This window comes from Suricata suricatta, chromosome 9, assembly GCF_006229205.1.
Source record: "Suricata suricatta isolate VVHF042 chromosome 9, meerkat_22Aug2017_6uvM2_HiC, whole genome shotgun sequence".
NCBI classification, from domain to species: domain Eukaryota; kingdom Metazoa; phylum Chordata; class Mammalia; order Carnivora; family Herpestidae; genus Suricata; species Suricata suricatta.
The window spans coordinates 89,767,558-89,785,426 of record NC_043708.1 but is presented as its reverse complement, the minus strand read 5'-3'; the positions used below and the strand labels follow the sequence as shown (position 1 = coordinate 89,785,426).

At 37.2% G+C, this 17,869-nt stretch overlaps 1 protein-coding gene across 5 annotated transcripts in view; it reads right to left on the bottom strand.

The window, feature by feature from the left end:
• The window catches only part of AP4E1 (adaptor related protein complex 4 subunit epsilon 1), a 56,800-nt gene that overhangs the window by 5,633 nt on the left and 33,298 nt on the right, over window positions 1–17,869 (bottom strand). For 4 of the 5 annotated variants that reach the window (XM_029951811.1, XM_029951812.1, XM_029951815.1 and 1 more), the window contains 4 exons: window positions 13,302–13,604; window positions 10,794–10,908; window positions 7,273–7,396; window positions 2,731–2,989 (listed from right to left, as the gene is read on the bottom strand). In XM_029951811.1, coding sequence (XP_029807671.1) covers window positions 2,731–2,989; window positions 7,273–7,396; window positions 10,794–10,908; window positions 13,302–13,604 — 801 coding nt within the window. The remainder of the gene's footprint in view (window positions 1–2,730; window positions 2,990–7,272; window positions 7,397–10,793; window positions 10,909–13,301; window positions 13,605–17,869) is intronic. The other variant, XM_029951813.1, reaches the window with a different exon arrangement.

The following is a 17,869-nucleotide window of genomic DNA, read 5'->3' as shown; positions in this document are numbered from 1 at the left end:
CGTAACATCAAAAAAAGAAAGTCAAAAAGTCATTAGTGAACAATTCTAAAAACTTGTTCAATTTCAGAATGCTAGAGTACAGAATTGCACGAATTAAGAACAGTGAGAAACCTAGCCGTTAATTTGAGTTTCCAGAGTTATCCTGGAAGAAGAGAAGACACCCTCAAATACATGGATGGCTCAAACTCTGGTTCAGTTGTCTATTATAATCATGATTTCATGGCCCACAAGTCCATAAACGAAGAAGAAAAAATGATTTTCCCTCAAGAACTAACTAGTGGTGACTGACACACACATAGGAGGCAAGGATTCTGTAACTGACTAGTGATGTCTGCTACCGACTCCAGCAATGGAAATGGCAAATCTGCCATCCTTGAGCCAACAGTCCTGGGGAGTGGTCCATAAATTTATGTAAGAAGAATGGAGTGGTAGCTCACAATTCCCCTTGCTTCCCAAGTTGTCTAGAATCAGGGCAGCAGATTCGCACTACTGTAAATTCATATCTCCATCCTCCTGTGTGGCTTTAACATGATGTGGCCGCCCTTCACATGATTCCATGTGTGAACCATGGGGCTCAAATTAGAAGCATATTACACTGTTCAGTATTGTTCCTCAAGTCACTGATGTTCTGAGGGTTTTTTTTAATTATTTTTTCTCTTTTCTGTGTTTCATTTTGGGTAGTTTCTATTACTTTGTCTCCATGTTTAATAATTTTTTTCTATACTGTCTATTCTACTGTTAATAAGAAGCTTCACAAGCCACAGGACACTAGACTAGCGTCTTGGTTATTTAAAGAAAAGAAACAGTTAACCTAGAATTTGTTACCCCAGAGAAAAGGAGTTTTAAAAATGAAGATAGAAGAGGGGTGCCTGGGTGGCTCAGTTGGTTAAATGCCTGACTCTTGGTTTCAGCTCAGGTCATGATCTCACAGCTTGTGGGTTTGAGCCCCACGTTGAACTTTGCACTGGCAGCTCAAGGCATGCTTGGGATTCTCTGTCTTTCTCTCCCTCTGTCTCTCTCTCTCTCTGTCCCCCTCCTACTCGTGCTCTCTCTCTCTCTCTCTCTCAAAAATAAATAAACATTTAAAAAATGAAGGTAAAAGAGAATAAAATCAAGAAACAGACTCTTGGCTATAGAGAACAAACTGAGGGTTGCTGGAGGGGAGGTGGAGGGGGAAATGGGTTAAAGAGCTGATGGGCATTAAGGAGGGTTCTTGAGAGGAGCACTGGGTGTTGTAGGCAAATGTTGAATCACTAAATTCTACACCTGAAACTAATATTCCACTATATGTTAACTAACTAGAACTTAAATAAAAACTTAAAATAATAATAAAAATGAAGACAAAATAAAAGACAAAGATGAGGTAAAACAAAAAGCCTTGATCCCTAGAGTGAATCATGTAAAAAAAAAATTAACGCAAAAAGGATTTAGCATACCTTAAATGGAAAAACATCCTACTTACATTTCTGATTTCAAGCCCACCACACACACACACAAAAAAGGCCTGATAATGAATCTGTCACACTGAATGTTATCTTGAGAAAGACTGTTTAGCTGAAAGCTTTGCACGTTGTTGAAAGGGCAGGAATGGTTTGACATCAGCTACGGGGCTCACAAATCAGGGTTCCGTAAGCCTGAGTGCACTGTGACCACAGAGAACGCGCCCCTTCAGTGCCAGGCATTCAATGGTACCTTTACCACTGCCGGCTGGAGCATCCCAAAGACCCAAGATAAGTCACTTTGCTGCTGAACTGCAAATGCTGACTGCGACAGCACTAAGGTACATTATTTATCTTAACTTTTAGATTGAATTTTTTTTTCTTAGGAGGGGATCTCAAGTCTGATAGAAACGGGGTCTGAAAAGAGAGAGAAAACACGCCGAGTTTTAAAGGGATGGAAGGAAAATTCCACCAGGGGAGAGGGAGGATGAAAGAAATGGGATGACGTCACACTCAAGAAAATGTAGCTCTAATCACTATTTTGTGCCAGGCAGGTCCAAAAGTCCACCAAATGGAAAATTGCATGGAATTCTCAGATGCTCAAAAACGGCACCTATCCTTCATTCCAATTTTTCATTCCTTTCCTATGATAATAATAGATCAGCATAAAAAGTTTTGAAAATCATCGTAATCATAATGCCTGATTATAATTTTCATTTTTGTATAATTCCTTTCAGTCTCAATATGTTATCTTCTTAACAGTTATAAAAAAGTATAAACAAAACTTTATTTTCTGCTTTTTTGCTTAATACATCACATGTATTCTTTATCATACAAAGAAGTACTTATCATTTTTAATGGCTAAGTAATATTCTGAGCTAATATAATTTATGTTAGACATCTAAATTGATTCCTATCTTTTACTATCAAAAATACTATTTTGAGAAGTACTTTTCCCAAAGATATATATATTTTTGAACTATTGTTGCTGACGATACTTCCCACTGAGAACTGTCCTATCCGCCCATGGAGTAATACCCACGGTGATATCTGTAACTTTATCTGGGCCCTGACCCTTGCCCCAGCTGACTGGACTACAGAGAACACCTGACTCAAGCTAAGCCAATAAGAATTTCTCTTTCAGGAATATAAAAAGTGTCACTGGTGGCTCCAGAGCTCGGGAAGTCATTTCCCATCATGCAGATAGATGACAGCCAAAAACTTTCGTAGAACCAGTTATTTTTACAAGACAGAGACAGAGATTCTCAGAGGAATACAACAGACTACTTACCAAATTGATTGTACTTTCTGATCCTAGCCCAACAAATAGTGATGATGCAAGCAGCTGCTTTTCTTTCTCCTCTTTAGATTGGGTAAGGACTTGAGACTGATCCTTTTTAACTATAGTTTGGTCTACACTCTCCATTATTATACTCTCTTGAGGAACAGGCGGAGCTTCAGTTTCATCCCCAGCTTTGCCTTCCTTCTTGGGAAGATAGCCCTCTTTCCCCCACAATTTCTTTATACCGTCCAGCTTCAAGCTATTTGTCCTAAGGAGATTAATAATGAAATCAAATCAACTTAAATAAGAGCTAAAGAGTTACTTTTTTGAGTCATTTTTAAAAGCACGTCATTGCCATGACCTCTTAAAAACAGCTTTCATGTTATATTCTCTATGTCAGGAAGTAAAACCTAGATCCCATGATGTTATTTTAGTTTCATCCGATGTCCCCATACTCTCCAGCTGACGGATTTAAGGCAACACAACTCTAGACTTAGTTAAAAATTTCAGAACACTTAATTTTCACTTAATTGCTTGAATAAGTTGTCCAAATCAAAACCACTATAAATTAGCTCCACTGACTTTTCAAAAATATCTTTAATTCTGATGAATTAAAGATCAGAAATGATTCTTTAAGTTTCTTGGCTATAACCACCCAATAAATTCATTAAATAAAATCCTGTTGAAAGCAAAAAAAACCAAATCATTCAAATCCACTCCTTTGATTTAATTCAAAAAATGTTCTTAAGGTGAACACTAGCTACATATTCAACTATTATAAATGTAATTTTATTAAAATGAAATGAGGTTTGATCTATAAAAGAAAAAAAAATTTTTTGAAAAAGCATGAATATTATGAGTCTTTTATACTAGAGATGAAGAACTTGAAATCGTGATTAGAATTTGGACTCACCTACAGTTGTCCCAAAAGTTATTACATCTGTGACTCTGTACTGACTAAGATAATCACCAAGTACAGACTGAAACAGCCAAAGATAACCTTTATTGTTTTTGTATAAGAACTATGTCTCCTTTGTTCTTGGCTCACTTAAGCATCCCTGTCATGGCCCAAAATAGCATTGTAAAATTTGTACTACAAAATAGATCATAAAATGAATCTAAAAGAAAAACTCAGAATTATCTGTACAAGTTATTATTCCCTTCTAATTTGTTGTACTCATGATCAATTTGATTTCCTATACTATGCCAAAAACATAGACAGGTGGTTTCACTTCATACTGAGTGAAGAACTAATACTATTAAATACTAATTGGCTGATAGAAAATGTGAGTGTTAATAAAGAATGCCCTATAAGGAATTAGTCCAATCCTCCTCAATGAATTTTACTGCTAAATGTTCCTTTTACAAATACCTTCATTTCTTTCTTTCATGTACCTAAAAAGCCTTCTAAAAAGTTTTTTTAAAAAATAAAACTATTATTTATCCACCAAACCTCTTAGAAGAAAACTGGTTGTCCTTGCAAGAGCAGATCCAAAACTGGTCATGGGAACCACTAAAATTACCTCCACCATCTCTAGGATGCTCAACAACAGGAACTCAAAGGGATTCATAAACAACCACAGTGTTTCTGTAACTCTGCTTATCAAAAATATCCTTCAATTAGTAAGAAAAACAGCAACTCCCCCCAAGTTTTACTAATAAATGATTTAAATACCAGTTTAACAACAACAACAAAAAGCAAGTGTGGCAGACACTGGGATGCTCCATCTAGATCCTTCCATAAAGAGACTTGTTGCCCCAACTGTTGGGAGTATGATGCTCTCTAGGATTGCCTCAGATGCAAACAGTCACCTCACCTGACATCACGACCCCTCCTAGGGAAGCCCATACCCAGTGATTGTTGGACAGAAGTCCTGGCCACAGTCCTGGCCACCCATTTGGGTCTAACTCAGGTCAACTCTGAAAAAGGGCCACTCTAACTTCAAAGCTCCCCATGGGGTCAGCAGAGGCTGCTGTTGGCACTGCACTGCATCTTAACTTCCACCTCTGCTCAAACCTGCTTCTTTCTCCTTCCTTCCACAGGTGTGGATCACAAGGGCACTGGCTTAATATTCTGCATGTTAAACTCCATCATGGAATACACTTCCCAGGGAATCCAATCCACAACAACAGGAAAAACAGAAGAGGAAAAATAAGCCTAAAAGGAACCTCAAACTACTTTAAAGATTTTCTTGTATATTTCATTTGTGTAGATGCCTATTATCAACATAAATTTTCTCTGTCATGCATTACGTATCAGAAGTCTAAAAAGTAGGAAAAATGAATAAAAGCACAAAATATGCTTCTTCATATGAAAACTATTGAAAAAAAATTTTAAACGTGTCATCTTAGTCTGAATTTTAACAACAATAATATAATTCATGATATTATGTGGTACAAATATACAAAACCTTTGTATTGTTTTTAATCAGATCATTCAAAATAAAGATGTAAATTCTGGCCAAGCAACCTTCAAAAATTAGGGATACACTTTAACTTGACTCTAGAAATTCCCATTTGAGATAGTCCCAAAATAGGGCTTAAGATCAGAAATTCTAAACTGAGCTCACTACTACTTTATTCTCAGCTTGCCAGAGATTGCACAAGAATGACTGCTTCCTCCCAAAGCCTCGTCAATTACCACAGAGGTCCTCAATCTGAAATGATGTGTGAGCTGTAGTCCTCTTTGGAAAGAAATTTTAAATTCATCCCTCATGTTCCATTTCACAATAAAACAGCATGTGTATAATTCCTTACAGCCCTGCCAAATGCCATTTCTCTGAGAGAAGTACATGTAAATACACAGGATTTACAAGGTCCTGTCAAGTCCCCAAGATCTTAGTTCAGTACTAAACAAAACAAACAGATGCTGTCACCTGTTGTGCAGGTAAAAGAGACCAAGTTTCCTCCCTGGGTTTGGACAGTTCCTATCCTCTCCTTCCCTCGTCCCGCTGTTCTTTGTTCAGGGCATTCAACTGCTATTACCTCTAACATCACATGCTCACAAACTGTATCTGCTCCCCATATTTAGAATACCAAAATTAAATGTCTGGGAAAGAAAAGGGGGTCAACAGAGCAGGGAAAAAAAGGCTAAGAAAGAGAATTTAATTCAGCATATCACCCTATAATCCTCATAATCTGCGTGTCACTTTTCTGATAAGTACTTCTCATAACCAGCATGCTGGAAGACTGACAAATGCCAAGATGAACATATAATGAGCTGACTGACTCCATAATGAACATATGAGGACTCAAAATTCAAATTTCATCTTTTAGAGTTGTCACTTTTGAGATTTTATTACATTTATTCCAACAGAGCTGCCATCATTCAAAACATTTTTAATAAGCACAGAATAGTATATGGAAGTGTTGAGTCACTATACTGTATATCAGACACTAATATAACACTGTATGTTAAGTACGCTGGAATTAAAGAAAAAAAACTAAAAAAAATTTTTTTTACTCTTTTAGAAGCTCCTTCACAAACAAGAAAGCAATTTTCATTACTCTATGTCACATCAATATATTGGCCCAAGTTATCCAGATAGATCATTAATTTCATTTGGTTAACTCAGCTTTTGGATAATGACAATGATAGCAATGACAATCACTATTACTAATAGCAGCTACCGCTTATTAATCACTTACCATGCACTGGATTTTATGAGGCACTTTATGTATTATCTCACTTTTTTAAACTTAATCATGTTTCTAAAAGTAATTTATTATATTTCCAAAATCAAAATCTACCTAAAATGGTTGAAGATTTGGCTCCACTTAAGATATTTAGACAAATGTCTTCACCAATTCTCAGGGTTGCTGGAAAGAAGCTCTGAAAGCATTTTCAGCAAAGTATACAGCTTACTGAAATGAAGTCATCATATTTTATGTTCATCTCTCTGTTAATCTTCCAATGAAATGCTTATAAGAAGATTATGAGGAATAATATGCTCATATTCACCTGTTATATAAGTTCTCACATAGTTTTTAAAATGTACGTGTATACATATGTGTGTGTATATTTATATATATGTGTATGTAATACACATACAAACATACATACACACACACACATACATGTAATATGCAGTAATAACACACACATCATTACTGTGTATAAAGCCTGTGTACACTATGCTGTCTGAAAAGTAAGCAAACTCTCTTAAAAGTTCTCTTGTACAGGGGCACCTGGGTGGCTCAGTTAGTTGAGAGTCTGACTCCAGCTCAGGTCACAATCTCACAGCTCGTGAGTTCAAGCCCTGTGTCAGGCTCTGTGTGCTGACAGCTCCTGCTTCAGATTCTGTGTGTGTGTGTGTGTGTGTGTGTGTGTGTGTGTGTGTCTCTCTCTCTCTCTGCCCCTCCCCCGCTTCTGCTATCTCTCTCAAAAATAAACAAAAAGTTCTCTTGTACAACATCAACACCTTGAAAGCAATAAATAGGAACAACTGAAACAAGAGCCTATGCACAATTTAGTTTTCAGGAACACTTGTACATTTAAAGATATTTAAATACTCCTCTAATGTTCTCAATTTTAACAAGAAAGGAACTTACTCTTTCAGCGCAGTCTCTGCACTATTCCCAGATACATCTGAACCAAGAGAAATGCCAGCAGGAGACTGTCGTCCAGTGAAGCCAGATGAAGAAAAGGAAAGTCCATATGGTTCAAAATTGAGAACTAGGATTTTAAAACAATAACAGAAGTTCTTATTTAAGACAAAACAAAAGTTAGGGGGGGAAAAGCAGATGTTATCAAAATTATCAGTCACTAGTGAAATAAAATAATGGAAGATTAGAATCCAGTGACAATTTTTTTTAACGTTTATTTATTTTTGAGAGACCAAGAGAGACAGAGCACAAGCGGAGGAGGAGCAGGCATAGTGGGAAACACAAATCCGAAGCAGGCTTCAGCCTCCAAGCTGTCAGCACAGAGCCTGACACGAGGCTCAAACTCATGAACTGTGAGCTCATGACCTGAGCCAAAGTCAGACACTCAACCGACTGAGCCACCCAGGCACCCCTCCAATGACAATTTTGAAACTGGAAGGGGCTCTGGAGATGAGCTAATCAAATAATGATGATAAAGTAGATGTAATTTGTTGAAGGTCTACTACAGTCTTCACACTATTAGTTGATAAAAGATAGTACTTTGTTTTTATCTTATCTTTTCGCATCCCTTAAAAGCTAATCTAGGAATTTCCACTTAGGAAAGACAACTGATAAACCAAGTCTACTGAAAAGTTGCTATTCCCAGACAAAAATGTTTAATGAGCTATGAATAAAGAGATAGCCATGTTTTTGCTTAACAAAATGCTCTTAGCCACATCCCTATACCAAATGGACTAATGGACCCCTCAAAGTGAACTCTCCCTTACTGACAAAGAACAAGGTTTATTCAGATTCAGACTCCTTGGACTCTGCCTACCCAAGTGAATTCAATCAGAGCCATACAAATTCATACTGATACTGCAGTGGAACACATGCCAATATCCAAATATCCATTCTCCTCTTCTAAGTAATAGAACCCTGGGTTCTTAGCTAGGTATATGGCCACCCAAAAAGAAATGACATTTCCAGACTTCTTTGCCATGAACTTGAGTTCTGGACAATGAAATTATGCACACATTCTGAGGACAACTTCCCAGAGGAATCTTCCTGGGGAAAATAAAACAAAAACATCTTTCTTCTCTCCCTTCTTCCTTTATTTTCATGAAGCCATCACCAATCCTAGGCTGCCTACTTCTGGAATTTCTTTAAGGGAAAGAGCAGTCATCTTCTGTCTTGTCTATAAGGCCCTATATTCTTTTGTTCTCTAATACGCTATGAAGTTATACCTAATCCTAACTGGCATATATATCTTTATGGACCACCTGGATTATAACATAAAGGACCTCCTTAAATCATAAAAAAGTGCCTTATAAAATATAAATGTGAACTTCTATAATTATTATTTTAATTTCAAATACAGAAACTATGGCAGAGTTCGCCATGAACTTAACCAAGACTACAAAAACAGGAAAAATGATAAAGCCAGATAAGAAATCATGATACTCTGGTTCCAGAGCTCCACTCTCAAGTATTATATATACTGTTTCCTGCAAAGAAAACAGCACTCAATCCAAAGAGAACTACATAAATTTTTGTTTGTTAGCTAAATGAATGATACAGAAGAGAAATCAATGTGCAATAGAAAACAATAAAGGGCTAATTAATAATCAGAAGAACTGAGTTCTTGATGTGCATTGGGCATTATTTGGGTACATGAACTTGACCTTAATTTCTTTGTCTGTAAAGTGAAGGGTTCAGGCTAGATCAGTAGTTGCCAAATGCTGATTTGGTAACCAGGATCAAGCTGACTTTGTAGAATCTCCCACAGACCTTTTCATCCATACAGCCAAGCTTTTAGAGATTCAGATACAAAAGATACAGGAATAGGGCTCAAAAGCCTGTATCATTTTTTAAAACTCTTTGTGATTCTGATTCATAACATGTTTGGACATGTCTGAACATTCCAAGGTCCTTTTCTACTAGAAAATACTGTCATTTTGAGCTTTTCAGAGGTGCCTGGGTTGCTCAGTCAGTTAAGCATCCAAATCTTCATTTCAGCTCAGGTCATCATCTCGCATTTTATGAGTTCGAACCCCACATCAGGCTCTGTGCTGACAGTGCAGAGCCTACTTGGGATTCACTCTCTCCTTCTCTCTCTCTCTCTCTCCCTCTCTCTCAAAACAAATAAATAAACCAATAAACCAAAAAAAATTTAAGTTTTTCAAGTACCAAGTTTAACTTTCTGTCCCACTTTGACCGTTTTAATAGCATCTGTGACAGCCATTTATCCAGCCTCTACATTAACAAAGTAACAGTGAAGAGCTCAAACAATGTTTTCTATGCACAAGTAAAAACACAGTTTCAGCCAAAGATCAAGATAGAGTGAAAACAAAAGAGCAGAAAGAATTCAAAATCAGAGGTAGAGTTTAAGAGTGAAGAGAAAAAAACTAGGCATAGAAAGGGACAGCATCTGGAAAAGAGATAAAATTCCAAACCTGAGACAACAGAATTAAACACGGTCATCTAAGGAAGGCCTGAAAAGTCTTGAGGTTGAGAATGAACTTCAAGTCACATTATTTTCATTCATTAGTGAAAATTTCCTAACATCTTTATACAGATGTATAACAGGAATGACCAAAGATTTTTAAAAGTTAACAAGGTGTACAAGAGCTCATGTGTATAAAGGAAGCAGGAGAAGAATGACAAGTATGCAGAAAGAGTCAGGAGAAGGAAGTAGATGGCTGAATTGCAACTTACACTTTTCTGGTATCATTTTAAGATCAACCATTTATCTGTACTCATGTGCCTACCACAGAGTCTGGAAAGCACTTGACAAAATCGTTAGATGATGAATGGGGAGAAAAAGAGCTTTCAGCATTGAACTTTTTGGTATTAACATTCTGAACTCCTACAAAGATAATATTCAATGGACTCCCTTTATTCATATAAATACTTCCCATCTACCATCCAAACACCTCACTGATTTCCTCTTTACCAAAATCATGACAGGCATCTTTCCGTGACAGACTACATTTCTAAAATGTGAAGTTATTCTTTCCTTTCTTAGCTGTTTCTCACTTCCCTGATCATACAGTTTGTTGCAGAAAGCACTGGTACACAGTTAAAATATGTAAGACTGCTCAGAATGAAAATGAAACCCACTAGTCCACAGTAAGATTTCTTTTCTCAAACTTCTCTGTAGATATGCTCTTGTGAATATCTATCTGCCCTCTGTCTAGCACAGTGACCCAACATGATAATTCCATCTTCAAGATCTTTCAAAGTTCCAGAATGACTATCTTAGGCTCTTATGTATATTAAGCCTATGACTTTGGATGTATCTCTAGGCTAACTTTTTTTCTGGGTATCCAAAGGCCTAGGCATATAAACAAGTCACAAGCAGATTTAAAGAGGGATAACAAAAGTAAATATCCTCAGTTATTTACATTACATGACTATAAAATGAATTGCATTTAAAAAAATGACATCTCTACAATTTAGCTTGTTACAGACCCATGGAAAATTACCTTTTTCCTGAGAAAGCTTTTCCTCCTGCCGTTGGTGGTGAGGTTTGTAAGGTGCTGCCCCCTGACTGAGTTCTTCAGCCACAAAGCCATCCAGAAAAGATAAGGAAGTATCTACCTGTATTAAAGTGAAGCAAAAATTAAAAATTAAAAAAACTTGCCCTAAATAGTAGACTATACATTCACATAACTAATTTCAATCCATATGTCCTAAAAATAATTTTTAAATGAGAAACAGAACTTCAGTTCTAAATACTACCAGCACTACTCACCTCTCTAAGCCTTCTAAAACATCTATATTTAAATCACTCAGCTAAGAAGGTAACAATGTAAGTCATCTGCAGTTATTAATTTCTCTGCACTGCAGAATAAACTTTTGAGCATCCAGTATGTTAGAGCATCATGTTAGGTGCTATGATGGAAACAAAGAGAGACAGTTCCTGCCCTCATGAGACTTTAATCTACTAGAGAAGACATCTACATTATGAGCTAAAGTGTTAGTTTGCTGCCTGGGGCTAAAAACTAATTGGCAAGGCTCATCCTTCAGGAGGCTTCAAGGGAGAGTAAGTTCCTTCTCCCTTCGAGCTTCTAAAGGCACCACCATCCCCTGGCTTGTGGCCCCATTACTCTGATCTCTACTTCAGTTGTTAGTTGGCTTTCTACTGACTCTTTGCTTACTTTTATAAGAACTCTTGGGATCATGCCTTCTTGGACAATCCAAAATAATCTCCCTGTCAAAAATTCCTTAATTTAAGCACATTTGCCAAGTTCTTATTACCATGTAAGATAACAAACACACAGGCTGCAGGGATTAAAGTATGCACACCTTAGGGGAGGCCACTATTCAGACCCGACAGTGCCTTTAACTATTCTACTCTTTTCTACCTGAAAATACCTTTTCACAAATCTATGGAACATTAATTTCAGCAGAAATAGAAAGGTATGAGAGAATGAGTAAATGAAAAGATATAATAGATGAAGAAAGAGTAAAGGGAAAAGGATAAAAAAAAAAGTGAGGAAAGAAGAATGAGAGGTACACAAAAAGATACAGCAGTGGTGGCCTCAGAAACCACAGACTTGTTTCTCCTGGTTTAGCCAACTGTATGCAAACAGCTCCAATAATTAGAAGAGCAGATAAATATCAAATACTTAAGTGACATGTCACACTCTGAATTTGGAAAGGTTTGATTTCAATAAGAGTCTTATAAAATGAAGCTATGTCATCATAGTTATCATTATCGTTCATTGGAGGAAAGAGAAAAAAGTTACTTCCTAGTTTCATACTATGTATAGCATATTTAGGGGAGCCCGAGTGGCTCAGTTGGTTAAGCGTCTGACTCCTGGTTTCAGGTCAGGTCATGATCTCACAGTTTGTGAGTCTGAACCCCACATCGGGCACAGCACTGACAGCCCGAGGGCGGCCTGGGATTCTTTCTCCCTCTCTCTCTGCCCCTCCACCACTCTCTCTCTCTTTCCTTCTCTTTCTTACTCTCAAAATAAATAAATAAACTTAAAAAATACTATGTATAGCCTATTTATTCACCATTTCAATGAACGTCTCCAGATTGCTTACCAAATGTGAAAGCAATGCATCTGCCCCTGAGAAGCTTTTGAAAGAACTAATGAACAAAGAGGTTCAAACTGAATACACATCATGAAAATCTCAGTCAGAATTAGTAGGAATGCTGCCCCTCCTCTCCTCTTTCTCAACTATATGACATCTAAAAAATAAAAATCTGTACAAATCTGGCTTCCTTTTGGCAATTTCCTAATTCACACCAGTCTGGAGAAGAGATCAGTACATATTCAGAGAGTGAGTAGTAACTGAGCCCATTAGGTTAAAAAGAGTAGTGGCTGAAAGTTAGGTGGGAAAGGAAAGGTGGTTGATCAGGTAAAGAAGTTAGATACTAGATGGACAAAATGCAACAGAGAACTATTTTTTATATCCTCAAAGATAACAAAGTAATAATAAAACCACATATTAGGTAAGTTCAAAGGAGATTTTTAAAATTTAATTCTTGTTTTAAGTGTATTTATTTTGAGAGAGAGACAGAGACAGTGTAGGTGGGGAGCAGAGAGAGAGGGAGAGAAAGAATTCCATGCAAGCTCCACACTCCAGTGCAGAGCCCAATGTGGGGCTTGAACCCACAAAAGTGCGAGATCAGAACCTGAGCCAAAAGCAAGAGCCAGACACTAAACCAACTGAGCCACCCAGGTACCGCCCCAAAAATTTAATTCTTGAACTATAATATGTTAAGAGAGACTGCCACTGGATATAAATTGCTTCAGTGCAGTTCTCCAGAAGAGCTACTGCTATATTCCCAACTCTTTGGAATCACTACTGAACTGAAGCTCTCAAATTCTCTCATAGGATAATGAGGAAAAACTCCAACGTTTACCTAAAGCGTTACAAAAGGATATTTTGATATATTCCAGATACACCACAAAGGTAAGAATTATTCTGTCTAGAGATGATGCAATTTTTACAAAGATAAAATACAGATGCCTTACCACCAAGTCTTCACAGCTCTTATCAACTGGAAGCAAGCTCTTCATAAGTTCCACATTCTCACGTAAGTGTTTTAATTCAAAAGCATGCTGTCTCATACAAGTATCCAAAGATACGGTGAATTCCTGAATTAATCTCTCCACTACATTAGAAGAGTGTGCTCGGGGTGTCAACTTGGTAACAGCTGCAAGTAACCAGGCTTTTGTTTCTGAAGAAACCAAGTCACTCGTAAGTAGCTTGTAGAGCTTGGTTATAACTTCCTCTGGCGTCTCCTTATCTAAGAGGTAGGCATACTCCCCTAACACCTATGAGTAAAACGAAGAGACTGTTCATATAAATATCCAGTCATACAGCATGCTGTACTCGGAAATCCAAAGAAAGTAGCTACTGCTGGAGTGAATTTAATCTAGATTTAAACATATTCTCATGGTGATGAAATTATTAGATAAAGATAAAATTGTGTATTTTAGGGCCAAAATTATACCAAGAATTAGAACTCAATATCAAAAGATTTCCCACATCTTTATCATTCACAATATATAAAGCAGCATACCTTTACAAGTGAGTTTCTTCTGAACGTCCAGTTCGGTTGTTGCTTTTTACAAACGCTTCCACATTCTGTTACTTACTTTGCAATTCACATTGAAACCAGTGGTTCCCACATGCTGGTGGGCATGAGAGTCACCTAGGTGACTACCCATTTCTAGGTTCTACCCCAGATATTGTGAGGGAGTATGTCTGTGGTAGGGGCCTCCAGTGCACTTTGAACTTGCATCAGCTGATTCTGATGTATGTGATCCACAAAAGAAACTTTGAGGAATGCTGACCTATGTTACATATCCTTTTTCTTACATTTAACTTATTTAGGTGGTACATAATCCAACTGGTCTAAAAATTATTAATATACTGATAATTCATGTAGTCTGAGATCTGTCCTAAGTGCTATTTGGAGTATTTTCATTTCTTTGGTATAACATTGGTACCAGCAGGAAAAATATGGGAAGAGATGAAGTGATAGGCAAGGGAAAATTTATAGCTAGTAACAAGAAAAAAATTTATAGCTAGTAACAATAATTTTTTGGGTGGTTTAATAAGATGAAAGATATATCTAGGAAAGCTGGTGATCTAAAACCCAGTTCAAAAATTATTGGGGGTGGTGGTGCCTGGATGGCTCAGTTGGTTGAGCATCTGACTCTTGATTTCAGCTCAGATCATGATCATAGGGTCAAGAGATCAAGCCCTGCTTTGGGCTCTGTGCTAGTGTGGAGCCTGTCTGGAAGTCTCTCTCTCCCTCTGCCCCTTCCCTGTTCTCTTTCTCTCTAAAATAAAAAAATAATAATAAAAAATAAAAATAATAATAATATTAGGGAGACAGAGTAGATGCATTTTCCCCTATTTCTCCCATTAAATACACCTAAAAATCATTGATGTTATATATAAAATGCACATGAAAAGGTATCGCTAGGTGGAGGAAAGAGGCCAATTGCTAAGGACCTCGGGGTAGTACAGTGGGTTATCTGTTGCCTCATACACCCCAGACTGAATACTAGAAAGCTAGCAACTTGGAAACAGCAATGGGCATACACAAAACGACCCTAAGAAAAACCCATCCTCTACCTAAAGAGCCAGGAAGACAGAAAGCTTTTATTTATTTTTTATTTTTTTTAATGCTTATGTATCTATTTGAGAGAAAGAGAGAGATAATGCAAGCAGGGAGGGACAGAGAGAAAGAGAAAGGAAGAGAGCTCAGCACAGAGCCTGATGCAGGGCTCAATCCTATGATCCTGGAATCATGACCAGAGCTGAAATCAACAGTCAGATACTTGACTGAGCCATCCAGGTGCCCCAAGAAGACAGAAAAGTTTTAGACAATAATCCTGCTGATCCAGTCACCACCACATAGATAAAAAACATAGACCGACTCACACCAGCAAAGGTTGAGTGGTAGCCAAGACTTCCAACCCTACCAAGCTGTAAGAGGCACCCCAATTCTCTCAGAAGGGAGAAGACTCGGCAGGGAGCCAGGACTTTCCTCCCCACCAAGTTGTCAAGAAGCCCTCTCCTCTGCAGTGTCCAAGAAGATCACATATGAAGCCTGTACTTTATACTCTCTACCCAGGTATAGAGAGGGGCTCCTCTGCCCTCCACTGGGGTGGTGTCAGAAGCCCAGTGGAGAGTCAGGACTTCCACCACTGCTCAGCCACTGCAAGACCATCCCTCAGTGTCAGTGGAAGCCGCACAGATCTCAGCACCTGTGTCACAACACCATTACCAAAAGAATCCAATCAACATTTACCGAACACACCATCCAGCAATAGCAGAGTACCCTCTCTTTTCAAGCACTCACAGAATATATAAGACGACATATCTTAGGCCATAAAACAAACCTCAACAAACTTAACTGAACTGAATCCACAGAGAATTTCCTCTGATGACAATGGCAAACTATAAATCAGTAACAGGATTGATAACATAAAAATTTCCAAACACTTAAAAACTAAACAATACTCTTCTACACAATTTTTCCAGAAAACAGAAGAGGAAAGAATACTCCTGACTCATTTTATGCACTAGTATTAGTTTGATACAAAAACCAAAACAATAGAGTAGAAAAAAAATCTCATTAACAGAGATGCAAAAAATTCTTAACAAGGTCTCAAGAAATCTATTGAAAATATCCTAGATTAGTGAGTTCAGCAAGATTGCAGTGTGTAAGATCAAACTACAAAAATCTATTGTATTTGAATAAACTAGCAACAAACATGTGGGAACCAAAATTAAAAATACAATATATTTACTACTGCCCTAACGAAACTGAAATGCTTATGTATAAATCTAACAAAACCTCCACAGAATCTGTATGTTGCAGAAAGAAATAAAAGCACTATAAATATATGGAGTGACATGCCACATTCATGGAGGGGAAAAAATGAATAGCTGCCAAATACAATAACCCACATAGGCAAGGTTATCAATACTAAAACCACTGGTGAAATATAATGAAGGAAAAGGTGTTCACATGTAGCCCCTTAGAATCACCTCACAGATTAGCCATAAATTACTAAGAAAAAAGGGCATCTTTACACTGGAGATCTGAAGGTCATCGTCTTAACAAAGAAACTTAAAATCACTAATAACTGGAGGAACTGATATTATATGTGTCCTGATGACACACTGGGAAGTATACAACATTGCTGATACAGTATTCTTCCTAAAAATGTTTAACCAAATCAGAAATAATGAGACAAATTCAGAATATTGGACATTCTACACGTCACCAGTATTCATCCAAAAAATTGGTATCATGAAAACAAAGAGAAAGTGAGGATCAATATCAAATAAAAAGCTAAAAAGACAACTACATGCAATTTGTGATCCCTAACTGGAACCAGAATTGGTAGTAATATAAAAATAGCCATAAGAGACATTTTTTGGACAACTGGATAAATATGAACATGGACTATATATTAAGCGATATTAATGAATTAATGTTACATTTCTTAGGTCTAATAATGGTTCTATGACAGAACAATGTCATTCTTAGAAGATTCACATTGAGTTTTTTTTGGAAGATCATGATGTCTGCAAATCATAGGTAGATCTAGATCTAGATATAGATAATAGTAAAGCAAAGGTGGTTAAAAATATTAACAGGGAATCTAAATGAAAAGTATAGATGTATTTATTATACTAGACTTTCAACTCTCCTTTAGATGAAAAAAATTCTTAAATAAAAGTCTGGGTAAAATTTAAGTTAACATGCTAACATTTGGCAAAACTATAAAACATTAAAATATGCATACACTACGATCCTGCAGTTGTACTTCACCAAAGCTCCCCCTACAGAAATACTCACCCATATGCACAACAAAGAATACAGAGAGAAGATGATATGAATGCAACTACATATGATTACATGACATAAGACGTGACCTTCATCTTGCAAGAGATGGTCTCATTTGCTGGCTTTGATTAAGCATGGAGGCATGTTGGGAGGCCCGCACACAAGACACTGACAGCAGCTCTAGGAACTAACAGTTGCCAATGGTCAACAGTCTGAATGAACTTCAAATCCTCAGTCCTATCATTGCAAGAAACAGATTTCTTCTAACAACCATACAAGCTTGGCAGTGGGTCCTTCACCAGTCAAGTTTCAGATGAGACAGCAGCCCCAGCCAACACCCTGACTGCAGCCCTCAGAGAGCCGAAGCAGAGAACCCAGCTGAGCTCTGTCTCGACTCCTGACCGCCAGAAACTGTGTAATAATAAATTTATGTTGTTTGAAGCACTAAGTTCGTGGAAACATACAGCAATGAAAACTAATAGAACACAGATATATGAGTATTCACATATTCTAACACAGATTCACAAAGTACAATAAATGTATTGCAGACACAGATTGTGTAACCAACTGTCTGTAATACACACACTGAACAAGTGAGATGAAAGGGAGAATGAACAGACAAGTAGATAGTTAAGTGACAAACTAGCCAATGGGAAAGAAAATGGATAGTTAAAGGAGTTGGAGTAAAACAATGATTTCTGAAGGAACTATATTGATAGAATTGAG